The sequence below is a fragment of the Myotis yumanensis genome, unplaced genomic scaffold (assembly GCF_028538775.1).
Source record: "Myotis yumanensis isolate MYYU_CA2020_CCGP unplaced genomic scaffold, mMyoYum1.0.hap1 SCAF_2, whole genome shotgun sequence".
Classification (NCBI taxonomy): domain Eukaryota; kingdom Metazoa; phylum Chordata; class Mammalia; order Chiroptera; family Vespertilionidae; genus Myotis; species Myotis yumanensis.
Genome location: NW_027223753.1, coordinates 158418160 through 158445623, shown reverse-complemented (window position 1 = coordinate 158445623; position 27464 = coordinate 158418160). Strand labels below are relative to the sequence as shown.

The following is a 27464-nucleotide window of genomic DNA, read 5'->3' as shown; positions in this document are numbered from 1 at the left end:
TCAGTCAGGCAAAAGATCATGGTTAGGAGGGTGGAGCCAATGCAAGCCCAGGAAACTGGTCATTTTGAAAACGCTTCTGGTTCCTCTCAAGCCTGAGATTACATAATCCCAGGAGAAAAATCTCTCTCATGTTGGGGCACAAAACTAGCCTTAAAAAATTTAAGAATGTTAAAATAACAGCAAGCATATTTTCTCACCACAACAGTAGGAAACAAAAATTAACTACAGGAAGAACCACAACTAAGTGGAAATTAAACAACATACTATTGAACAACTGCTGGGTCAAAGAATAAATAAAAAAATACATAGAGACAAATGAAAATGACAACACAATAGAATAGTTTTTTAATTAAATCTTTATTGTTCAGATTATTACAGTTGTTTCTCTTTTTTCCTCCCATAGCTCCCCTCTACCCGTTTCCAACCCCACCCTCTGCCCTTACACCCCCCTCACTGTCCTTATCCATAGGTGTTTGATTTTTGTCCAGTCACTTCCCCCACACCCACCCCCTTTTCCCCCCAAGAATTGTCAGTCCACTCCCTTTCTATGCCCCTGATTCTATTCTATTCACCAGTATATTCTGTTCATCAGATTTTTTATTCACTTGATTTTTAGATTCACTTGTTGATAGATATGTATTTGTTGTTCATAATTTTTATCTTTACCTTTTTCTTCTTCCTCCTCTTCTTAAAGGAAACCTTTCAGCATTTCATATAATACTGGTTTGGTGGTGATGAACTCCTTTAGCTTTTTCTTATCTGTGAAGCTCTTTATCTGATCTTCAATTCTGAATGATAGCTTTGCTGGGTAGAGTAATCTTGGTTGCAGGTTCCTGCTATTCATCACTTTGAATATTTCTTGCCACTCCCTTCTGGCCTGCATAGTTTCTGTTGAGAAATCCGCTGACAGCCATATGGGTACTTCCTTGTAGGTAACTGACTGTTTTTCTCTTGCTGCTTTTAAGATTCACTCTTTGCCTTTTGCTCTTGGCATTTTAATTATGATGTGTCTTGGTGTGGTCCTCTTTGGATTCCTTTTGTTTGGGGTTCTTTGCGCTTCCTGGACCTGTAAGTCTATTTCTTTCACCAGGTAGGGGAAGTTTTCTGTCATTATATCTTCAAATAGGATTTCAATATCTTGCTCTCTCTCTTCTTCTGGCACCCCCATAATTCGGATGTTGGTATGCTTGAAGTTGTTCCAGGGGCTCCTTATACTATCTTCATATTTTTGGAGTCTTTTTTCTTTTTGCTTTCCCAGTTGGGTGTTTTTTGCTTCTTCGTATTTCAAAACTTTGACTTGATTCTTGCGATCCTTCAGTCTGCTGTTGGATCTCTGTATAAAATTCTTTATTTCAGTCAGTGTATGCTTAATTTATAATTGGTCCTTTTTCATATCCTCGAGAGTCTCACTAAATTGATTGGTGGTTTCTAGAAAATTCTTGAAAAACCTTATAACCGTGGTTTTGAACTCTATATCCAGTAGTTTGCTTTCCTCCATTTCTGTCATTTGTGACCTGTTTCTTTGTCTCCGCATTTTGTCTGCTTCCCTGTGCTGACAGAGTGGCTTTCTGTGCTAGGTGTCCTATAGGGCCCAGTGGCTCAGCCTCCCCAATTACCTGAGGTGGACACTCTTGGTGCACCCCTTTGTGGGCTTTGTGCACAGTCTTGTTGTAGTTAAGCCTTGATTGTTTTTGGTATCACTGGGAGGAATTGACCTCCAGGCCAATTGGCTGTGAGAATCAGCTGTGTCTGCTGTGGGAGAACTTCTGAGCTGGAGACACCCTTATGGGGCAAGACTTGCTTCAGTGGGGCTTTGGTGCTCTCTGAGTCCTGCCCCCTGAGTGTGTCCCTTATGGATCTGAGGAGTTGTAATCTGGATGGTTCTACTCTGACCACTGGGTACACTGGCTCTTGGATCTCTAAGGAGGTGCTAATTTAGCTTCTGCCTGAGGCTCCCCAGCAGGAGCTATGGAGAGATCTGCAGATTCCTCTTCTTTGTTTGGGGTTTGGAGGTGCCCAGATGAGGCCCAACTGTGAAGCAATGCAAGCTGCTGTGGGGCCTTGGGACTTCTTTTGGATGTTCTGGGTCTCTCTTACCCAGCTGCAGTTTGTTAGGTAATTTTAGATTGCAAAGGGCCAGGCCATTCATATGCAAAAGCCTCTGCACACAGCTTGGGTGGGGCGGGGTCTCAGGGAATCAACAGGGCAGAGCAAACAGCTATGGCTGATCCTCAGCCCTGCCCTAAGAGGCCCCGTATCTCAGTGTCCCGGTAATCGCTGCAAGCATCTCTGAGAGAAAGCCTCCCTCAAGTTCCACCCGATGCCAAACAGTCCAGTTTCTCCCCGTATGAGTCTGAGTCCCCAGAGACTTGCCTGGAACTGGAGTTCAGAGCCGTCAGGAGCTTGTGACTCCCTCCCGATTGGAAAAAGACAACCGCGTCCTCAGTTGCCAGCCCTTTCTGCATGCTCCTCCGTACCTCTGCACTTTACTTCCACACCTCCTCTGAGTCTCAGTGTGCTTTTCTCTTTCCTTCTAATTGTAGAATTTCCACTCAGTCAGCCTTCCTATGGTTCTGGATGATGTCTGTTTTGTCTTTTAGTTGTAGTTTTGAAGTGGTTGTGCAAGGCAGCAATTTCAGGTGTTTACCTATGCTGCCATCTTGGTTTCTACTCCACAATAGAGTATTTTGTGGATATGGCTTAAGCAGTACTAGGATGGAATTTTATAGCATTACAGACATACGATAAAAAACAAAAATCTCAAACAATCTCACATTTCACCTTGAAGAATTAGACAACTAACAAAGGAAATAATAAAAATTAGAGCAGACTTAAAGAAGAAAAAGACAATAGGAAAAATTAATGAAACAAACAGCTGGTTCTTTGAAAAAATAAAATTGACAAGACTCTGGCTAGGCTAAGAAAAAAACAGAAGTTACAATGTTCTGGAATTGGCTCGGAAGAAGGGACAGTTGTACACTCAGAGGTTCGGGAAAGTAAGCCTTTATTCAAAGCCATGCTGCTAGTTCAGGAGACTCAAAGATCCAGATCCTGAACCACTTAGACAATGAGATTTTCTCCTTATATGTTTCTGAGTTTCTTGTTTCCTAACTACCAAGCTTCTATAGTGGACTCGCACAGCCCCCGTCACGTCAGTTAGATGGTTAACTTAGATTGTAGCTAATGTCCATCCTGGATGGCGCCAGTGACCTCCCTCTAGTTAACCTCTTACATCCTTGGTGTATGGCCCTTGTAAATTGGAAGTATTTAGGTAAATAGGTCTTGCAAGACCAGATAATTAAGGATGGGGCAGTGACTTCATTATAGGCTATCAGGAATGCGCATTAGGGATACTGCTTAACTTGGTACAGAGTCCGGCTGCTAGTCTACATTCTTTCACAAATGGAGTAAATTATTGGCTAGCAAGAGTGTGCACTAGAAGGCAGGTTACTGTAACAAATTCAGATTGCTAGCCCCCCAAAAATGTCTTATGCTTCCCTTCAACAACAGATACCACAGAAATACAAATAAATATACAACAATAGTATGAGGGGATGAATTCAATAACCTAGGAGAAATTAACAAATTGTTAGAAATTTATAACCTTACTAGACTGAACAATGAAGGACTAGAAAACTTAAATGGACCAATCAATAGTAAGAAAATTGAAACAGTAATAAAACCTCCATGTTAGGTCTGATTAAATATTTGAATAGATACCCTCCTCCCCTCAGAACTGACCTTTAGACCAGCAGACGTCAACCGATGGTCCATGGACCACTGATGGCCCTTAAGGTCTGAAAGATTGGTGACCACTGGTTTAAGAAATTTTTGAAGCAATGGTCGCTAATCAGTGGTCTGCAGACCTAGGGTGGTCTGTGAGACTTGAAAGGTTGGTGACCACTGCTTTAGACCATTTCACAACCGACATTCCCTTTCCTGTAGACCACATTCCACTTGCTGAGACCATTATCCTTCCCCTCCAACCTTCCGAGGATCTAGACCTACCCAAAGAATTCTCCACCCAGAAAAAGGCCATCTAGAGTCCTTTAAAATTTCTGACTCCCTGTCCCTTAGTGTTGGCAACATTTGGGGGCTCAGCCCAGATGACCTAATCTATCCTATCTAATAAAAGACAAAAAGGGTAATTACCGTACCTCTGCTACACTTCCCATTGACTAATCAGGGTGATATGCAAATTAACTGCCAACCAAGATGGCGGCCGGCAGCCATGCAGCTGAAGTGAGCAGGAGGCTTGCTTGCTCCAGTGATGGAGGAAGCCAAGGTTCCCTGCCTGCCACGGCCCGGCTCTGAACCAAAAAGCAACAATGTTTCAATTATAGAAGCTAAACAAACCCCAAATACCTGCTTTCAGCGGGCCGCCGCCTCAGAGCTGGGAGTGCCAGTGATGGCAACAATGTTTCAATTATAGAAGGTAAATAAATCCCAGAATAAAAAAAAGAAAAAGAAAAAAAGGAGAAGCTGGGAGCTTCAGTCACTGGTCAGCCTGAAAACGGCCCTCAGCCCCTCACCCAGACTGGCCAGGCACCCCAGTGGGGACCTCCACCCTGAAGGGGGTGTGGCCAGCCTGAAAACAGCCATCAGCCCCTCATCCAGGCTGGCCAGGCACCCCAGTGGGGACCCCCACCCTGAAGGGGGTGTGACCAGCTGCAAACAGCCATCAGCCCCTCACCCAGGCTGGCCAGGCACCCAAGCGGGACCCCCACCCTGATCCGGGACATCCTTCAGGGCAAACCAGCCGGCCCCCACCCGTGCACCAGGCTTCTATCCTATATACTAAAAGGGTAATATGCAAACTGACCTTAACAGCAGAAAGACTGGGAATGACTGGTCACTATGACACACACTGACCACCAGGGGGCAGACGCTCAATGCAGGAGCTGCCCTCTGGTGGTCAGTGTGCTCCCACATGGGGGAGCTCTGCTCAGCCACAAGCCATGCTGATGGCTGCCAGTACAGCAGTGGTGGTGGGAGCCTCTCCTGCCTCCTCAGCAGCGCTAAGGATGTCCGACTTCAGCTTAGGCCTGCTCCCTGCTGGCAAGTGGACATCTCCCAAGGGCTGCCAGGCTACCAGAGGGATGTCTGATTGCCATCTTAGGCCCAATCCCCCGGGGAGCAGGCCTAAGCCAGCAGGTGGTCATCCCCCATGGGGTCCCAGACTGCGAGAGGGCACAGGCCAGGCTGAGGAACCCCTCCTCCCCCCTGAGTGCACAAATTTTTGTGCACTGGGCCTCTAGTATGTATATAAAAGGCTAATATGCTAAGTGTCTGATTGTCTGATCAGTTGTTATGACATGCACTGACCTCCAGGGGGCAGACGCTCAACACAGGAGCTGCCGTGATGTGCACTGGCCATTTAAAGACAAACAGCACCGCAGACCTGGCACCAACAAAGCAACATTCAGCTTCCCCCAAGTGGGACACAGGCTCCACCACCACACTGGAGAGACAGCCCACCAAATCGCAGCCAATGCTCCAAGACCCCATGGTGCAAAATGCGGCCCACAGCCCAGCCCAGCACAGAAACAGTGGCTATGGGCACCGGGTAATGATGTAATGTAGCAATGCCTGGCTTCCTCTCCCTGACGACTATCCTCCTTGGAGTTTCTTCAGCCCAGGAACACGACTTGCTTTATAGCCAGGTGCAAACATTTTACACTGTAACCAAATATCTGTGAAGTGTTTTCCCGTGCCTCATCTCCTTTGATCCTCACAAAAGTCCTTGAGTAGGTAGACAGGAGATTCGGAGGAATCCTATTTTCTTTTCATTAGCCGGAAAACAGAGATTTAGAAAACTTAGAAATTGACCTAACTGAAAAGAAGAAATGGTGGACCTTGAAAATGACTTCAGGTTTTCTCACTGCGCAGAATATAGTCAAACACTGCTGCAGTTAAACATTTTACCCTTTGTTCTCCCTGCATGATCTACAATAATAATCTGCTTTGTGTTGATATTTATTGCTGTGTTGCTGAAAATTACCTGAAAGAGAAGTTGGGGTGCTTCACTGGGCTGGAAAAAGTTTAGCTAAATCAGAAAGCAGGTATAATAAAGCAAGTTTATCTTTATATATAAAGCTCTCGCGCCAATCACATGTGTGTGTTTCAATCTGTAATTGTCGATCATGAATTTGATTGACACTTCTATTATAGAGAAAGGGCAAATAGCAATATTAAAATATTCTAATTAATTTCCTTTCAATGTGCATGAATCCGGGCACTGGGCCACTAGTAAATTTATAATCCCTTAGCACTTTGGCCTCATGTATTCCTCCTTCGACGACTCTAATGTTCCATAAAAACAAAAGTCCAGGACCATATGGCTTCACTGGTGAATTCCACCAAACATTCAAAGAAGAGGGAATACTTCCTAACTCATTTTAGGAGGCCAACATTACCCTGATACCAAAACTAGACAAAGACACTGCAAAATATACTAGATGTACTGGTTAATAATGTGGATTTTGTAATCAAAGAAAACACAATAATTTCAAGAGAAATATCAAAATTGCTTTATTCAAAGTAATGTCCACAGCTAGCCACACATTTTCCCCATCTTTCAGGTAATTTGTGGATACCGTCCCAATAGAACTTTTCTTGTTTTGAGGTAAACCATTCAGAGACCCAATTTTCCACTTCTTCATACATTTTGAAGTGCTGCTCAGAAAGTGTGTGTGCCATCGATCAGAACAAGTGGTAATTTGAGGGAGCAAGGTCTGGTGAATACGGTGGGTGGGTTAATACTTCCCAAGCAAGATCTTTTAACATGTCTTTAACTGGTTATGAAGTGTATGATGGTGTGTTATCATGAAGCAAAATTACTTTGCCATGTCTTCTGGCCCATTCTGGTCATTTTACGATCAAAACGTGGTTCAAATTAATTATTTGTTGTCAGTAGTGATCAGTATTAACAGTTTCACCTGGTTATAGAAGCTCATAATACACCTCACCTTCCTGATCCCACCAAATGCAGAGTATTGTCTTCTTTCCGAAGCAATTTGGCCTTGCAGTTGATGTTGATGGTTCACCTGGATCAAACCATGATTTTGTGAATTTGGAATTCTCAAAATAAATCCACTTTTCATCGCAAGTCACAATTTGATGCAAAAAAGACTTTTTTTCATGCCGTTGAAGCAACATTTTACTGATGACTTTTTGGTTTTTCATTTGCCTTTCATTCATTTGATGTGGCACCCATTTTTCTTCCTTCAAAATCTTTCACATTGCTTGTAAACGATTGGAAATTGTTTGCTGAGCAATGTTTAATCTTTCTGAAAGTTGTTTTTGAGTTTGACATGTATCTTCATCCAATAATGCTTGTAATTGTTGGTCTTCAAACTTTTTCAGTTGACCTAGACACTCTTTGTCTTTCACATAGAAATCATCAATTTTAAAGCGTTTAAACCAGCGTTCACAAGTATCTTGAGATGGAGCATGTTCACCATAAGCATCCCAAAGTATACGATAACTTTCAGCAGCACTTTTCTTCAAAATAATGAATTAAAACTTCCTGCACATGCTTTTTTGGCATGAAATCTGACATTTTTAAGCATAAAAATATCTATGATGTTAACACCTTCAGCAAATTTGACATATGAAATTTTGAAGCTTGCTGTCAATACAACAAAATAGCATACATATCAAATCACGTATATATCAACATATGTGTAACTTCATCTATTGAAAAAAATCCGCATTATTAACTGGTACACCTCGTAATTCTGGTAAACATATATGTACCCAATATAGGAGCACCCAAATACATAAAAAACCCAAAAACTCCTGGAGGATATCAAGGGAGAGATTGACAGCAATACAGTCATAGTAGGGGACTATAATACCCCACTAACACCACTGTATAAATCCTCTAAACAAAAAATCAGCAAAGAAACATCAATCCTAAATGACTCACTAGAGCAGATGGAATTAATTGACATCTTCAGAACATTTCACCCCAAAGCCACAGGATATACATTCTTCTCAAGTGCACCTGGGTCATTTTCAAAGATAAACCACATATTGGGACAAGGCAAAGTCTCTTCAAATTCAGGAAGATAGAAATCATATCAAACATCTTCTCAGATCACAATGGCATAAAATTAGAAATCAACTACAATAAAAACAATGAAAACAAATCAAACGCCTGGAGGCTAAATAGCATGCCATTAAACAATGATTGGGTTACCAAAGAGATCAAAGAAGAAATAAAAAGCATCCTGGCAACAAACGACAATGAAAACACAACAATCCAAAATCTATGGGACACAGTGAAAGCAGTCTTGGGAGGGAAGTTCATAGCTCTACAGGCCTACCTCAAAAAACAAGAAAAAAATGGTAATAAATTATCTAACCCTACAACTCAAAACAGTTAGAAAGAGAGCAACAAAAATGCCCAGCATAAGCAGAAGGAAGGAAATGATAAAGATCAGGATGGAAATAAATGACATAGAGACCAAAAAAACAATACAAAAGATCAACAAAACCAAGAGCTGGTTCTTTGAAAGGATAAAAAAGATTGATGAACCTCTAGCCAGACTCACCAAGAAGCAAAGAGAGAGGACCCAAATAAACAAAATCAGAAATGAAAGAGGTGAAGTAACAACTGATCTCACAGAAATAATACTAGGAACAACTCTATTCCAACAAAATGCACAACCTAGACAAAATGGACATATTCTTAGAAAAATACAAGCTCCCAAAAATCAATCAGGAAGAATAAAAAAACCTGAAAAGGTGGATAACTACTGAAGAAATTGAAGCAGTGATCAAAAATCTTCCAGCAAACAACAGCCCTGGTCCAGATGGCTTTGCAGGGAAGTTCTACAAAGCATTCAAAGAAGAACTAAAACCTATCCTCCTCAGACTATTCCAAAAAATTCAAGAAGAAGGCACACTTCCAAGCTCTTTCTATGAAGCCAGCATTACCCTATTTTCAAAACCAGATAAAGCACCACAAGAAAGAGAACTACAGGCCAATATCTTTGATGAGCATAAATGCTAAAATCCTCAACAAAATTCTAGCAAATCAGATTCTGCATTACATTAGAAGGATAATACACCATGACCAAGTGGGATTTATTCCGGGAATGCAAGGATGGTACAATATTCGCAATCAATAAATGTGATACATCACATAAGCAAATTGAGAGACAAAAATCACATAATCATATCACTCAATGTAGAAAAAGCATTTGACAAAATTCAACAGCCTTTCTTTTTTAATATATATTTTTATTGATTTTAGAGAAGGGAGAGGGAGAGATAGATAGAAACATCAATCATGAAAGAGAGTCATTGATCGGCTGCCTCCTACACATCCCCTACTGGGGATCGAGCCTGCAACCCAGGCATGTGCCCTTGACGAGTATTGAACCTGGGATCCTTCAGTCCACAGGCCGAAGCTCTATCCACTGAGTCAAATCAGCTAAGGCCCAACACCCTTTCTTGATAAAAACTCTCAGCAAAGTGGGAATAGAGGGATTATATCTCAATATAATAAAAGCCATATATGACAAATCCACAGCCAACATCATATTCAATGGGAAAAAAACTAAACTCATTTCCCCTAAGAACGGCAACAAACAAGGATGCCCACTTTCACACTCTTGTTCGATATAGTACTGGAAGTGCTAGCCATAGTGATAAGACAAGAAGAAGAAATAAAAGGTATCCAAATTGGAAAAGAATAAGTAAAACTGTACTTATTCGTAGATGACATGATACTATACATAGAAAACCCCAAAGACTTCAAGAAAAAACTACTAAACCTAATAAATAAATTCGGCAATGTAGCAGGATACAAAATTAACACCTAGAAATCTATGGCATTTCTATACACCAATAATGAACTCACAGAAAGAGAAATGAAAAAAACAATTCCATTTACCATTGCACCAAAAAAATTAAGATACCAATGAATAAACTAAAGAGGTAAAAGACCCGTACTCAGAAAACTACAGGACATTGAAAAAAGAGATAGAGGAAGACATAAACAAATGGGAGAACATACCATGTTCATGGATTGGTAGAATCAACATTAAAATGTCCATACTACCCAAAGCAATCTATAAATTCAATGCAATCCCCATTAAAATACCAATGGCATATTTCAAATATCTAGAACAAACTCTTCAAAAATTCTTCTGGAATAAAAAAAGACCCCGAATAGCTACAGCAACCCTGAGAAAGAAAAACAAAGTTGGATATCAAGCTATCGAGCTATATTATCAAGCCAAGGTTCTCAAAACTGCCTGGTGCTGGCACAAGAACAGACATATAGACCAATGCAACAGAACAGAGAACCCAGAAATTGACCCAAGCCATTATTCTCAATTAATATTTGACAAAGGAGGCAAGAGCATAGAATGGAGTCAAGACAGTCTCTTCAATAAATGGTGCTGGGAAATTTGATCAGATACATGCAAAAAAAATGAAACTAGATCACCAACTTACACCATACACAAAACCAAACTCAAAATGGCTAAAGGACTTAAATGTAAGATGGGAAACAATAAAAACCCTATAAGACTCCATAGGCAGCAAAATAGCAGACATATGTCGTAACAATATCTTTACTGACACAGTTCCTAGGGCAATGGAGACAAAGGAGAAAATAAACAAATGGGACTACATCAAAATAAAAAGCTTCTGCACAGCAAAAGAAACCATCAACAAAATAAGAAAGCCCACTGCATGGGAGAACATATTTGCCAATGTTATCTACGATAAGGGTTTAATCTCCAACATTTACAGGGAACTCATAACTTAACAAAAGATAAACAATCCAATCAAAAAATGGGCAAAGGACCTAATTAGACACTTTTTGAAAGAGGACATACAAAAGGCCACGAGACATATGAAAACATACTCAAAGTCACTAATCATCTGAGAGATGCAAATCAAAATGACAATGAGGTATCATCTCACACCTGTCAGAATGGCTATCATCAACAAATCAACAAATGGTAAGTGCTGAGGAAGATGTGTAGAAAAAGGAACCCTCGTTCACTGCTGGTGGGAATGCAGATGGTGCAGCTACTGTGGAAAACAGTATGGAGTTTCCTTAAAAAAATTAAAAATGGGGACTCCTATTTGACCGAGTAATCCCACTTCTAGGACTATATCCCAAGAAACCAGAAACACCAATCAGAAAGGATATATGCACACCTATGCTCATAGCAGCACAATTTACAATAGCTAAGATTTGCAAACAGCCTAAGTGCCCATCAGCAGATGAGTGGATTAAAAAACAGTGGTACATCTACACAATGGAATATTATGCTGCTATAAAAAAGAAGGAACTTTTACCATTTGCAACAGCATGGATGGAACTGGAGAGCATCATGCTAAGTGAAATAAGCCAGTCGGAGAAAGAGAAATATCACCTGATCTCACTCATATGTGGGATTTAATGATCAACATAATTTGATGAACAAGAACAGATCCAGAGACAAATGGCAGGGGAAGGGGCGGTTAGAGAGCAACCAAAGGATTTGTATGCATGCATATTAGCATAACTAATGGACACAGACACTGGGGCGGTGAGGGTTTGCCTGGGGTGGGAATGGCTTGCGGGGGCGGGGTTCAATCGGGGAAAAAGGAGACATATGTAAAACTTTAGGCAATATATAAATAAAAATAAAATAAAATAATAAAAAACACAAGGAGAAAAACAATAAAATATACATACAAATCCAAGAGAAAGAAGTATGCAAACAAAAGTATAAGTGTAATAACATCCTAACAACTTGCTAACAAAATTAATAATGAAAATACTGCCACAAATTTGACATTACAAATAATCATATTTTATATTTAGAGGCCCAGTGCATGAATTCATGCAGGGTGGTATCTGGCTGGCTGGCACCAATTTTGGGCCCATTGGGCTGGGCTGGTGGTGGGTGGGCGGTTGGCCAGCTAGCCCCGCCCCTGATAGGGGTGTTGGGGGCTGACGGGGGGCTGAGCCAGCCAGGCTGATCAGGACCCAGATCACACTGGTTGGCTGCTGCAGTGCACTTCATAGACACTGGTTGTTCCAGTTGTTCTGCTGTTCCAGTCACTGGGCTTTTATATATATAGATTATTATTTTTCTTATACCATGTTTTATCTAAGAAAAATCCAAGTAAGGATTTTCTTTCCATATTTAGAACTCCACTTAAGTATTTAAAAGGAAATATCTAAATATATCAAACATATTAGATAAATAATACAAATTGGAAAGAATGTTTAGCTACTCACATTCCATATGCTGAGCTTACAGCTAGACTAGTAATCTGTTGGGGGGGTTCACCATCCACCCACACCAACTGAATAACAAGTTCTGCTTGATAACCTGGTGGCATCCGCACTGGCCGTGTCTTAACACTAGGGAAAAAAAAGAGAGAAAAAAGATAATTCTATTAATACAGTTTATATAAGTATGTTCATGCTTATCTTCATAATTTACATAGAATATTCCTACAGAAATATACAACAGCATTAAGGGTAGTATGCAACTGGACAATGTCTTCTAGCTTTCTCAAAATATAAGTCACCTGTGACTGCTTAGTTTTTTTTCTTTAAGTAGCTGTTCAATAAGTCAGGTCTGCAACTTCAACTGGTCTTTATTACTTCCTTTTTTTCTTCCGAGAATAGTATTTTTAATTATTTTATTATTTACTAGAGTCCTGGTGCATGAAGTTTGTGCACTCTGAGGGGTCCCTCAGCCCAGCCTGCACCCTCTTGCAGCCCAGGAGCCCTCAGGGGATGTCCGACTAACAGTTAGTTGGACATCCTTAGCGCTGCTGCAGAGGCGGGAGAGGCTCCCACCACCACCGCTGCACTCGCCAGCCATGAGCCTGGCTTCTGTCTGAGCCGCACTTCCCCTGTGTGCGCGCACTGACCACCAGAGGGCTGCTCCTGCGTTGAGGGTCTGTCCCCTGGTGGTCAGTGTGCGTCATAGCGACCAGTTGTTCCACCATTTGGTCGATTTGCATATTAGCCTTTTATTATATAGGATTTTCCTTATGAAATATTTGTTACATATTTTGAGTTATAAAGCATAAAAATAAAAAAGAATAACCAATAATCTACCACTCAACATAAGATTTCAACATATCCAAAACCTTAATTTCTGCTCTTTTCTACTAAACTGGCTCCACCTGCACTCTTCTCTATTCCAGTTGATAGCAACTCCTATCCTTGTAGTTATTTAGTTAAAAAACAAAACAAAAAACCTTTAAAATCACTCTTGACTAATATCCTTCTCTCATACCTCAATCCCAATCCATTTTTAAATGCTGATGGTGTTACTTTAAAAATGTATTTGGAATATGACCCCTTTTTACTTCTCTACTGCTACTATCCTAGTTACAGTTGACAAAAATACTGGATATCCATTTAAGCCTGAATTTCAAAAAAACAAGTAGGTTTTGCGCTGTTGGTGTTTTTTTGTTGTTGTTGTTTTTTGTGTTTTTTTTTACTGTATGTCCCATGCAATATTTGAGATATACTGAAACTAAAAAATGTTCGCTGTTTATCTGAAATTCATATTTAAATGGGCATTCTGTATTTTTTATTGCTAAATCTGCAAGCCCTCAACATTAAGTCTACTTAGGTACAAACAACCTTCTTACTGGTCTCCTGACTTCTACTCTTATCTTCCATCTCAAAATTGATTTTCAACATAGCCATCAAAGTGATTAATTTAAAAGTTACATCTGATCATCTCCTACTGCCCTTTCTGCTAACATTGTTCCCTTTGTTCTAGCAACACTGGCCTTATATGCCAGGCACTTTAAGGCCATTGCTCTAGCTCCGTGGTCGGCAAACTGCGGCTCGCGAGCCACATGCGGCTCTTTGGCCCCTTGAGTGTGGCTTTTCCTAAGCGTTAGGAGTACCCTAATAAAGTTAATAACAATGTACCTACTATATAGTTTAAGTTTAAAAAATTTGGCTCTCAAAAGAAATTTCAATCGTTGTACTGTTGATGTTTGGCTCTGTTGACTAATGAGTTTGCCGACCACTGCTAGCTGTTCCACTTGCCTGGAACACTCTTCCACCTTGTCTTCTTCAGCCAACTCTCTCATCTACTTTTCATTTAAATCTCATCCTCTTAGTGAGAGGCCTAGGATGACTACCCATTTTACACATCAGGAAGCACAAAGGCAAAAATTTTTAAAAATAATGAATTGCACAAATATGTGTATATTGATAAGAATTGTAATGTTGTTAAAAAATGAAGTATTGCCAAACCGGTTTGGCTCAGTGGATGGAGCCTCGGCCTGCGGACTGAAGGGTCCCAGGTTTGATTCCGGTCAAGGGCATGTACCTTGGTTGCGGGCACATCCCCACTGGGGGGCTTGCAGGAGGCAGCTGATTGATCTCTCTCATCGATGTTTCTGACTCTCTATCCCTCTCCTTTCTTCTCTGTAAAAAATCAATAAAATATACTTTAAAAAAAATGAAGTGTTGTTTGTTGAAATGCTTATTTATCAGCTAATGTATATGGTAATCTAATCCACCAAAGAAAAAGTGATTTAGGGATGGATGCCAACATATAATTTATCATAGATTATATGCAACTAAAAAACCACGTGTAATACAATGTAATTCATAGAACAGTATTCTTAGATCAGTTCTGCTGCCTGGTTCCTAAGACCTTATATACATTATATAGGACTGCACTTTTTTTTCACTTTGGTTCTCTTGATTATCCTCAAAACTGTATTACTTCAAGTCAACATTAAATTCTTTTATTATGCTTCAATACTGTTAATGCTTATATCATCTTTACTACAAAATTTTTGTTTTCTCTCTTACCCTACCTTAATTTTTTAAAATTTTATATAAAAGTATTTAAGTCATTGGAGGACCTACACTTAATGATGGGTCTTGTTAGTTAATAAACAAATTAGTCTACATTGCTTTCTTGAGCTTTGTTGAGTTTTTTCTTCTCTTTTCGGATTTCATTTTAATAGAAAATAAAAAAAAAATCAAGTAAATGAATCAAAGTGCTATGAAGGGAAAACTGAATATATTATGAATGTTTTCCATTTGCTAAAATTTTATGATGTTTCCTCTGTGTAGATTTTTCCTCCAGTAATTCCTGTTTATATTTCCTTTTTGTACTTCACAAGAAAAAATTTTGGAGGAAAAACAATAATTTCAAAAGTATAGAAACTTCTAATTGTGTGATAAACTGATGTTGCTTCTGAAATCTTATCTTTAAATTTTCCATAAGTATTTTTATAAGAAACTAGTGCCCCGATGTACAGGTTCATGCACATTGAAAGGTAATTAATTAGAAGGTGGCTTGGGGGGCGGGGCGGGGTTGGGCAAGACGCGCCAGACACGCCCTGGATCCAACCTACATGGTCTCTCCCTGGCCGCCACACCTTGGGCGGCATCTGCAGAGTGAACAAGGTCCCTCTGGCAGGTGGGGTCACTCAGCCTGGCCTGCGGGGATCAGGCTGACACTGGCTCTCCGACATCCCCCAAGGGGTCCTGGATTGAGAGAGAGTGGTTCTCAGGTGACGCACCCCAGAATCGGGCTCCCTCCTCTCTGGTTCTGGGTGTGTCACCCGTGAACCACGGCTGCCAAGTCACCACAGCTCAGCAGCTCCTGCATTGAGCGTCTGCCACCTGGTGGTCATTGTGTGTCATAGCTACCAGTCGGATGGTCCAATGGTCAGTCAACTAGGCTTTTATATATATAGATGAGGAAGCTAGTTCTCTAAAGTTCCTTTAGTAACAGATTCAGGTATCTTCAAATGATGCTTAAAGAAACTCTTTGCTTAGGTTCAATTCTCCAATTAGCTAATGCAGAAAACATTTGGTTTAATGAATAAGCAGTGAGTAGTAATTTAAGGAAACTGCATTCTTTTATATCTGACTATTAAAAAGCATAAAAGCAATTAACACATTGTGTACCGCATAGAAATCTCTAAGACATACGCCAGGGACGGCACGTTTCTGGGCAAACTGCACGTTATTTAAATCATCATAACTACAGATCATAATGCACTTTAGGTGTTGTTTTTCTATAATTATAACATTTTTATTTACAAAAACAATTAAACAATTAATTAAAGTTCCTAGTACTTTTTTAACATATGGTACTGCGTAAAACATTTTCCTATATGAAGAGGGACCAAACAAAATTTACATAAGCATCTAGATTCGCTCCTTTTTCCATGGGCAGCACAAACTCTGCAGGCTCTCGTAGGAAATTTTTTCTTTCCACTCGCTGTTCATGCTGCTTCATATCACCTGACAACCTTTTGGGTGTACAAAGGCACGTGGTGCCACGTGTTCAGACCATAGGTTCAAGCTTACGACCACAGCCGTTGGCTATGATTGTGCTGGGAGGGCCCTGCCCTCCAGCTGGGACTTGCATGTGGCAGTGAGAGGACCCTGTCCTTTCATTAGTCCGAGGCTTGAACCTGGCCAAAACACTGTAACCGTGCCCCACAGAGGACAAGACAGTGTGTTGACATCTAAGGTCCATAACAGATGGCGCGTAAAAAACGAGAACACTCGTGAGCGGTCCTTAACAGATGGCGCGCGAAACTCGAGAAACCTCCTGATCGGTACGCAATGTGTTAAGATAAATATTTCTATGGGCTTGACTAAGTTTTGATTATGACACTAAACTTTGTTTAGATATACTGAGAAAACATAGTTTACTGCCAAATAGCATTAGTTAGAAAAGAGAAAGACATACAGTATTCTAGCAATCACAAGAGAGAAAATCTTTTTTTCTAACACAGTATTCTTATAGTAGGTAGTAAACTTGGTTTCTTTCCCTTCCTGTGACATACTTTTCAGGGCCATGTTTGTGCCCTGACAAAAGTTTTCCCATTCTATCAAAACCATGTTTTCTTTAGGGTCCTTCTGGTAAGGAAATATATGAACTAGTAAGTGAAGGATGAAAATATTATGTCCTCTTCAGGGATATTCAAAGACAAGACCAGAGTATCCTGTGGGGACTGTAGATCACTTGACAACAACTTAATAGAAGAATGATTTTATTTGGCACAGTTTTAAAGAATTATATGACTCACATATAAAATTGTTTTAAAATTTGGTACCAACTCTTACTTGAGACATGGGATACTGTCCTTTGTTACTCCTTCACTAGCCACAGTGTTAGTGCTCCCGGAAAGACTCCTTGAAGAAGGAAGCTGAGATGAAAGATCTGGAAATGGAGGACTTGTTTCTGGTTCTGGGGTAATAATATCTTCAACATCATACTGAAGTCGTACCTCTAATGACTTTTAAAAAAACAAGTTTAAATTAATTTAAGTCATGATAATAAATAATCACATTAAAATAGCTATAATTTTTGGTAAGCATTCATTATTTTTTCTGATTGATAAGTTTAATTTCAATTTATAGTAAAGCTGAGATATTCCAAACTGAATTAAACAGTGAATTATATAAAATAAATGGCATCCACAAAAAATTTAAAATACTTTTAAATTCTTCAGAATTGTAAGAAAAATACATGAGTGGAGATACATTTTTATATAATAAATATTCCTTAAGATAAAGTATAAATTACAATTCTCTATATGATCAAATAAATGTAAAAATTCATTTTTACGCCAGAGAAAAAGATTAAAATGGATGTGTGTAGGTGTGTGTTTACAAATTGTTATTTGTACAAGGCTTTTTACTTTAAAAAAAAAAGCTTCCTTCAATTTTTATTTTAACTCAATAAAAATTTTCCAAAATAAATTCCATTTTTCTATTTGTTTGTTTCATTAGCTTTGCTCTTCCTTATTTAATTTCATTAGCATGGTCAGAGTTGCTTAATGAAAATCATGATAATTTATATTAAAATAAAAATGTGATCCAAAAACTTTTTAAAATTAAAAATGTTTTAAAATTAAGTACTTTATTATTGCATTTAATGCTTTATTAAAATTGATTTTATAACAAACATTTTCTTTACCATGTAAAAATCAGCATTTTTGAGAATGAAAATAACTGTTTACACGAATGTCATTATGGCATGGTGAATATTGCAAAATGATTGTCATAATTATCTTAAAACTATAAAAAAAACTCTAGTGAAAGCTCTAATTCCAAATCATAATCAATTAAGTGACAAAAAGGACAAGTAAACTTTAAAAAAATTAAAGCTATAGAATGCATTCATTTGACATACATAAAATTAGTAATAATTTGCATAACACCTGTAGGCATAATTCATCCTATTTAATAATACCAAGATTTTATAAAGCATTGTTTTTGTAATTTTAAGCCAAACTTTTAAAATATACTATGCAAAAAGAATAATTAAAAATCCTATGAATTGGATTATTGGCCACATACTGCAGTCTTAGTGGCTTAAAACCATACCAATGACTAACCAAAATCTATGATAATTTCTTTCTTTTAATTAAGTGTGAAAGTTAAATTTTCAATGACTTACCACTATTTCTGTTGTAATTTCATGTCTGCTGAATTTATAAATTATTACATATGCAGAGACTCCTGAAACACAGAATATTCTGCTCTCTGGACACCAGTAAATCATCTGAATGGCATATGGATCTTCCTCTACAATTTCACATGTTTGTTTTCCATCTCCTATTTTCTGTTTTTCAAACACTTTTGAAGTTTTTAGCTTGTACAGCATCTGTAGAGTTACTATAAGATATTGAAGCATAATTACCTTCTAATTTAAATTTAATTCTTAAATGTTGTTGAAGTTTTTTTCAATATATTTGTTAAATAACAAAAGTAAAATGCAAATAGACAAAATAAATTAAGTTTTAACTAGTAAGTATTCAATGTCATGCTCTCTTATCAGTACAGTTTAGCTGAAGGGAGACTACAGGGAAAAAATAAGCATGTATTGAACATATACTATATACCAACAAATACGTAGGTCCTTTGTATGCATTGGCTCATGTTATCCTTAGAAAAACGTCCCATTAAGTGAGTATTTTTATCCTCATGTATTTGAAAAAAATGTCAGAGTTCAGAAAGTTTACAATGGAAATACCAAATCTGATTCCCTTGCCGTGGTCGGCAAACCGCGGCTCGCGAGCCACATGCGGCTCTTTGGCCCCTTCAGTGTGGCTCTTCCACAAAATACCATGTGCGGGTGTTCACGTTCAGTGCGACTGAAACTTCGTGGCCCATGCGCAGAAGTCAGTATTTTGTGGAAGGGCCACACTGAAGGGGCCAAAGAGCCGCATGTGGCTCGCGAGCCGCGGTTTGCTGAGCCACAGTTTGCGGACCACTGTCCTAAGGGAGATCCCCCCTCAATTCTTTTTTACAATTTTCCCCTTTGATGAGAGGCTGGTGCTATTCTTAGAGGTTTTACGCCTCTCAACAACTCTTTAGACACTCCTTCAGATGAGAAACTTTGTAATATACCAGCCAGCAATACTGGAAATCCAATAATTTGTGATTATTTTAGAAAGAATCTTTTCTGAATGGTTCAGTGCTAGGAAAGGGTAAGTTATAATATTAAGAAACTTGGGATTTATGAATTTTCAGATATTTTATTTCGGGAAATATTTTTTCAATTTTAGACCATGATGATGACTCCTCAATAAGAAAGCTCTAATTCTACAAAGGTTCTCTGAGAAAAATTCTAAAAATCTAGGAGTTCTGCCAAAGGTGTATAATCTGAACCTAATCAGTTGAACTCTAATTGAAGATTTTACAAAATAACTGGCCTGAACTCCTCACAAACGTCATTTTCACAAAATAAAGACTTGGGAACCATACCAGATTCAAGAAAGCTCAAACGATATAACTAAATGCCATCATTGATCCTAGATTTTCATTTTTTATAAAAGATATTATTGGGACAATTGCCAAAAACTGAGTAAGATCTGGAGGTTAGATAACAGTATTATATAAATGTTAATTTCCTGATTTTAATAACTATAATTATGTAAAAGAATGATTGTATTTGTAGGAAATACACACTGAAGTATTTAAGGGCATTTAGTGTCAGTGGAGCATTTTATCTTCATCTTACTCTTAAGTGGTTACAAAAAGTTATGTCTGTACATATTTACTAGTACATACATATGTGTGTGTGAATATAGAAAGGAGCGTGAGAGAGTAAGGAGTCGGGTGGTGGGGGAGAGCACATGCATGCTACAAGCATAGGAGAAATGTATTCATTGACATTTTGGAATTGGGATGAAGGCTGTACAACACTTCATACTATTTTTTTTTTTTTGCAATTTTTTTGGTAAGCCTGAAATTATGTAAAACTAAAATAGTTTTTAAAATAGGAAAGGCATTAATATTAGGTGCTATATCCTTGCCTTTAGGTCAGAGGATTATCACTCATGATTATTTTATGTAACATGGCAATAGTAAAAGGATATTGCAGACATAATTAAGGCCCCTAATTAGTTAACTGACTTAATCAACAGAGATTGTCCTTGATGGGGCTGACATACTCAGGTGCGGCCTTTAAAAGAGAGACCCCCTGAAATTAGAAAGATACTCCTTTGCTGGCCTTGAAGAAACAATTAATCATGAGTTCTACAGTTGCAAGGAAATAAATTCCGCCAACATCCGCATGAGTTTGGAAGATCCTGAACCTCAGATGAAATTGCAACCCTAGCTAATACCTTGACTTCAGTCTCAGGAGGCCCTGAGTAAAGAACCCAGCTCAGTGATGGCAAACCTATGACACGCATGTCAGAGGTGACACGCGAACTCATTTTTTTGGTTGATTTTTCTTTGTTAAATGGCATTTAAATATATAAAATAAATATCAAAAATATAAGTCTTTGTTTTACTATGGTTGCAAATATCAAAAAATTTCTATATGTGGCATGGCACCAGAGTTAAGTTAGGGTTTTTCAAAATGCTGATACGCCGAGCTCAAAGGGTTTGCCATCACTGACCAGCTAAACCATACCTACATTCCTGACACACAGACTGTGAGATAATAAATAGGTAATGTTTTCAGATGATAAATTGTGGCAATTTTATTACTCAGCAGTTGAAAACTAATACACACAATAACATAAACAATTATTCAAATGCAGTATAACCTTACTTCCTGTACTGGACAGTATTATACAAAATTGGCAAACTAAGTGATATTCAATGACATCCATGAAATTGGAGATTTGTTTTTATAATTAACTAGAGACCCAGTGCACAAAATTCATGCACTCAGGGTCCCTCAGCCTGGCCTGCACCCTCTCGCAGTCCGGAAGCCTTCTACAACTCTCTTGTGTTCCTTATTTCTAAAACAGTTACCTACATCTTGCTAGTTTCTCATCCTCAGACACTCCTATTCCTGACTATCAAAATCTTAACAATCTTCCAAAACTCATGTTAAAAGTTATTCCATCAAAATACCTTTCCTTGATCAATCTGGCTCAAATAAACCTCCCATTTTTTATAACAAATTGAGGTTGTACTACCTTCCAGGTTCTTATGTTGTTTGCCCTGTAGTTTCATATGTGCATTTATCTGTTGTAGTGTTTACATTTTCTGAAAGGTATGTATGTTATAATAAAGTCTTAAATATCTTTCTTTATGTACATGCCCATCAGTTGAGCAGAGTCCTTATTTCTTTTAAATTATGTACTTCTCAAATTAAAATTTTTTTTTTTACATTTACCAAGTAATTTATTTTTATTTTCACAGGACTTGATAAACAAGAGATAAAGAAAAGTGAAGACTCATATGTAATACTTTCAACAATAATTAACCCTTTGCACTCCGAACCATTCTGGACATTGGCTACCAGCTACTCGACGCTACTTTGCGGCGGAAACGTGCATTTACAGACCCTCGTATTATTTAGTATAATTTTGGAACCAAGTAACGTATTATAATGATATTGGACTTATATGAATTGGGTGACATCGAGGAATGTATATTTGCAAAAAAACAATATTTTATTTTTTATAATTTTGTACAGTATGATAAGTTTTGTAACACTCCCCAATATGCATTGCAGGCTGATTAGTGCATGTTTGACAGTAATAAGTGGTTTGACGCCTGCCACCAGGTGTTTTCCTGTTAGACACACAATGCAGTCCCATTTTCTTTGTCCCACATCGGGATATGTAGTTTATTGTTTAATCCGACACAAAACCTGATGACATTTCTTGTATATATCTTAGTAATTTTACGATATTTTGATTTAATTTCTTGTGCCATTTCAAGATTAAACTTCAGGGAAACATGCATGTCTCAAAAAGTTGCGTTGAAATAACTCAATTCCCCGTAACCACTAATAAACTGCAATGTCCCCTGAGAGGGGACATCCGAGTGATATGCTAGAATTCCGATGTCCCCTGAGAGGGGACAGCAGAGTGCAAAGGGTTAAAAAGAAAAGAAAGACTAGTGGGATAAAAACACTTTTCCAAACCACAGAGTTAGGAGGTGAAGGCTATTCCTTGAACAGAATTCATCTGACAAAGTTTGGTACATTTTCCAATGTAGTTTGCCTTTTATAAATATAACTAGAGGCCTGGTGCATGAAAATTTGTGCACTCGAGTGTGGGGGGGGGGTCCCTCAGCCCGGCCTTCACCCTCTAGCAGTCCAGGAGCCCTCAGAGGATGTCCAATTGATGGCTTAGGCCCGCTTCCTGGCCTCCCTCTGTGGGAGGTGATCAGCGGTCACCACCGCCCCCATTCGCAGTCCCCTCCCTCTGCCTACTGGCACCCGCCTTGGCTGGCCTGGCGCTGCCTGCTTGCCAGGCCCGCCCCCCGCCTACCAGTTGTCTGCCCTTTGGTCAACTTGCATATTAGGCTTTTATTATATAGGATGGTTGGTGATAATGAGTGACTTCGGTCCTGTCTGTTTATATTATGGAAGTAATGCACAGTAGAGATACTCTACTGGTAAACTGACCTAATAATATAGTAAATAAGTTTTTGTAACACAACTATGTATTTATGCTAAAAATGTATCTGAAATATTATTCAAATAATTAATGAGTACATATTAACCAAGTGCTTCCTGTTATAGAGGGAAAGAAACTTAAAACTTACTTGCAGAAGCATCCCAAAATTTTATTGATCCATCTGCATGACTAGATGAAAAATAAATTAGCATTAATTAAAGTATATTAAATAAAAATAATCATTTTTTATTTATTTAAAAGTATAAAACTTGAGTTACTGTTAAAATTCAATTAAAAATACTGTTTCAATGAAAACTAGAGTACACTAAATCATTTATAAGCTCAAGAAAATGGTTTAGATTTAAAACAATACATTAAAATTTAAATTGAAGAAAGAACAATAATTACTTAGATTTTACTCTAAGAAGATTTTGTGTGTAATAAGAGAGCAATGAAAATGGATCTGTGGGAAAAAAATATTTTTTAATATAAAATTGCTTACATTCAATAAAAAAAGATAGTTGGGGCAATTTTGATTATGTTAAAATAATTTTGAAATGAATATCATGGTGAAATTAAAATTTCAAATTATAAAAATCAAATTCTTAAACCTAACTAGATTTTTATCATTATATGCTAATAATAGCAATTCTATAAAAACTTACTAAGAAAATAAAATAGGATAAAATACTTCCCAACACATTTTATGAGGTCAGTTTTATCCTGATACCAAAACCAGGAAAAAATATTACAAGAAAATTACAAATTAATATTCCTCAAGCATGGGCATAAAAACTGTCAACAAAATATTAGCAAACCAAGTGAAGGAATAAATAGAAAGTATCATACATCATAACTAGGTAGGATTTTTCCCAGGAACGCAAAGCCAGTGAAACATTTTAAAAAATCATATTGTAATTCATGATACTAAAAGATTAAAAAAGAAAAGACACATGATCATCTCAATAAATGCAGAAAAATCATTTGACAAAAATTACCATTCATTCATGAAAACAAAACACACACCCCTCAACAAACTAGAAACAGGAACTTCTTCAACCTGCTAAAGAGCATCTAGGAACAACCTTCAGATTCCTCATATAAATGAAGTCATATGGTATCTGTCTTTCTCTGCCTGACTTATTTCACTTAAGATAATATTCTCCAGGTCCATCCATGTTGTTGCAAATGGCAAGATTTCATTCTTTTTTATGGTTGAGTAATATTCCATTGTATATATGTGCTACATCTTCTTTATTCATTCATCTCTTGATAGACACCCAGGTTGCTTCCATATCTTGACTATTGTAAATAATGCTGCAATGAACACAGGGGTGCTATATATCTTTTCAAATTGTTTTCATTTTCTTTGGATAAATACCCAGAAGTGGAATTCCAGGACCATATGGTAATTCTAGCTTTAATTTTCTGAAGAATCTATATTCTGTTGTCCATATTAGCTCACTAATTTAAATTCCCATCAAAAAGTACACAAGGGTTCCTTTTTCGCAATATCTCAATATGAGGTGATATCTCATTATAGTTTGGATTTACATTTATCTGATGATTAGTAATGCTGAGCATCTTTTCATGTGTCTGTTGGCCATCTATAAGTCCTCTCTAGAGAAATGTCTATTTGGATCCTCTGTCCATTTTTTTAAAATATATTTTATTGATTTTTTTACAGAGAGAAAGAGAGGATAGAGAGTTAGAAACATTGATGAGAGAGAAACATCGATCAGCTGCCTCCTGCACACTCCCCACTGGGTATGTGCCCGCAACCAAGGTACATGCCCTTGACCGGAATCGAACCTGGGACCTTTGAGTCCGTAGGCCGATGCTCTATCCACTGAGCCAAACCAGTTAGGGCTCTGCCCATTTTTTAATTGGATTTTTTAAATGTTGAATTCTATGCGTTCTTCACATACTTTTGATATTAACCCCTTATCAGACATAACATTTTTCATCCTTTTTTTCCTTTTTTCTTCTGACTCAATAATTTCATATTAGCTATTTTCTAGTTCACTGATTCTTTCTTCTGATTAAGTCTGGAGTTAATCACTTCTAGTAAATTTTTCAATTCAATTATTGTATTCTTGTGCTTCAGACTTTTTTTCATTCTTTTCATAGTTTCTCTTTGTTTATGTTCCCATTTCACTCATGCCTTATTTTTTAAAATTTCAGTTAGTTGTTTATCTGTGTTCTCTTATAGTGCACTGAGCTTTATAAATATAATTATTTTTATAAAATTATTTGTCAGGTAATTCACATATCTCTATTATTTGTCAGGTAATTCACATATCTCTATTTCTTTTTTTGTTGTTATTAATCCTTACCTGAGGATATTTTTCCATTGCTTTTAGATAAAGTGGAAGTGAGGGAGAGAGGGGAGAGAAGAGAGAGAGGGAGGGAGGGTCACTGAAACATCAGTGTGAGAGAGACACATCAATTGGTTGCCTCCTGCATGTGCCCCAACTGGGGCCTGGGAATGAATCTACAACCCAGGTACTACCCTTGATCAGGAATCAGATCCAATGCCCTTCAGTGTCGGGGCTGATGCTCTAACCACTGAGAAACACTAGCCAGGACACAGATCTCTCTTTCTTGAGGGTCAGTTTCTGTATGTTTATTTTGTCCCTTGATTGGGCCACATCTCCCTTTTTCTTTGTGTGCCTGATTTCTTGTTGGTAATTTGTAGTTTGAAAACATAGCCTCCTCTTATGACTGGCTTTGTACAGAAGACCTTTTGAAGTTTCGTAGCAATCATCTCAGGTAGAAACTGTAGTTTAACTTTAACCCTGCTGTTTGGCTTCTGTACTTATTTGCTTTGTTTAACAGTAGAAAAGTTACTTTGATTTTCTGAACTTATGTATGCTATCCCAATCGACTGAATGCCCCGTTGTTGGTGGTTTGAATACCCCATTGATTGTGATCTCACTGGTTTTAGAAAGCATATTCTTCTGTACCTGGGAACCAGGACAGCACAATTATCCTAAATTGCCTCAGTGGCTACAGATAATGCGTTCCTGTTGACTCAGTGGTCCCAAGACCAGGACTGAACACTCTAAATTGCCTCAGTGGCTCCAGAGAATGTGTTTCCGTTGACTCAGTGGTCCCAATACTCATGGCTCCAGGCAATGTGTTTCCGTTGATTCAGTGATCCGGAGACCCAAAACTATAATTTAACTAACTTGCTCAAATCTGCTTCTATAAACTGCTTTTTTGCAAAACAGGTTCCTCATTCCAAACCCTGAGATGTAATCAATACCTTGTGATTTTTGCCTATATAAATCTGGTGTTGGGGCTAGGTAATTACTACGAGATTTGAGAGAGCAAAATGCCCCCTTGTAGTCCTGGATTTGCAATAAATGTGACTCCTTAATTCGACTTCTTGAGGAGTCCTTGTGTGATTCGCAGGGTACATTACAACACTTTTCCAATCAGCTTAGGTAGAAATCTTTGGGACTCTCAAATCTTTAATGGGGATGGGTCTTCTATGGACTTTTGTTTATATAATTTCCCAATTAGAGAAGTTTGCTGGTTTTCTTCAGGAGCTTATAGTCTCATGCTCCCTCTATTGTCTATCTTCAGTATTGCAAGTTTGGGGGAGGGAGAGACTTCAACAAACACTGAGCTCTTTGCTCTCTGCATCCCCCAGGGAACCAAGTTCCATCAGTACTCAGATTCAGGTGAGACAGAAACTAATCTCTTGGGAAAACCCCTGAAAACCAGGAATATTGGGTATACATTCTACTTCTCTTTTTCCTTCTGATGAGAGAAGGTGCAAGCTAGGCTTTCCTCCTGAACACAAGCTGTGCCAATTTTGTGGAGAAGCTGACATAGTTGAAATAAGATTAAATGGCTATTTTAACCCATTTCAATGTGGCTGAACTTGGCTTTGACTTTGCCTGGGCACTACAACTTTTTACTGGTTTCTCAAGTCTTCATAAAAACTTTTGGACCACATATTGTTGTTATGTCAGTGTCTCCATGGGGAAACAAGGTCTAGGGCTATCCTGATATCTTGCTGATGTCACTCTCCACAATTATTTTATAGAGTATTTTTTCAATTCCTTTTCTCTCAACCTGCCCATACTGTTATATTTGAAGTGAATATATTGTAAATAGCATGAAGTTGGGTCATAATTTTTAATCCTCTCTGCCAATCTGTGAATTTGAATTGGTGTATTTAGAGCATTTAAACTTAAACTTAATCATGGGTAAGTTAGGACTTCAGTTTGTCTTTTTTTTTTTCCTTTCATGTTTTTTTTCCTGCCTGCCTATGGGTTAACTGAATTATTTTAATCATCCATTTTGGTGTGTCAGTGTTTTTCAGTGTATCTGTTTGCATTGGTTTTTAATGGTTGCTTAAAGTATAACAACTTATCACAATTAACTGGTGTCATATTACCATTTCGAGGGGAGTAAAAACCCCCACCTTCCTTTACATTACTTTACCATCTCCTATTTATAATTGTCTTAAACATTTCCCCTATACATATGTAGAATTACATCAGACAGTGTAACTATAATATTTATTCAACCATGAAATATAATTTTTAAAAGTCAAGAGAAAAAAAGCCTATTGTATTTACCCATGTTTTTTGCTTACT

General features: G+C 38.1%; 1 protein-coding gene and 1 long non-coding RNA gene across 8 annotated transcripts in view; one reads left to right on the top strand and one right to left on the bottom strand.

Moving 5' to 3' along the window:
- LOC139003884 (uncharacterized) overlaps positions 1–22151 on the top strand; it is a 101889-nt gene extending 79738 nt beyond the window's left edge. Inside the window, exon 3 of the long non-coding RNA XR_011470309.1 lies at positions 21644–22151. This is a non-coding gene — a long non-coding RNA (uncharacterized lncRNA). The remainder of the gene's footprint in view (positions 1–21643) is intronic.
- STXBP5L (syntaxin binding protein 5L) overlaps positions 1–27464 on the bottom strand; it is a 221634-nt gene that overhangs the window by 90032 nt on the left and 104138 nt on the right. For all 7 annotated transcript variants that reach the window (XM_070406280.1, XM_070406286.1, XM_070406282.1 and 4 more), the window contains exons 15-18: positions 23000–23040; positions 18438–18655; positions 17099–17271; positions 12257–12382 (exon numbers count right to left, since the gene is read on the bottom strand). In XM_070406280.1, coding sequence (XP_070262381.1) covers positions 12257–12382; positions 17099–17271; positions 18438–18655; positions 23000–23040 — 558 coding nt within the window. The remainder of the gene's footprint in view (positions 1–12256; positions 12383–17098; positions 17272–18437; positions 18656–22999; positions 23041–27464) is intronic.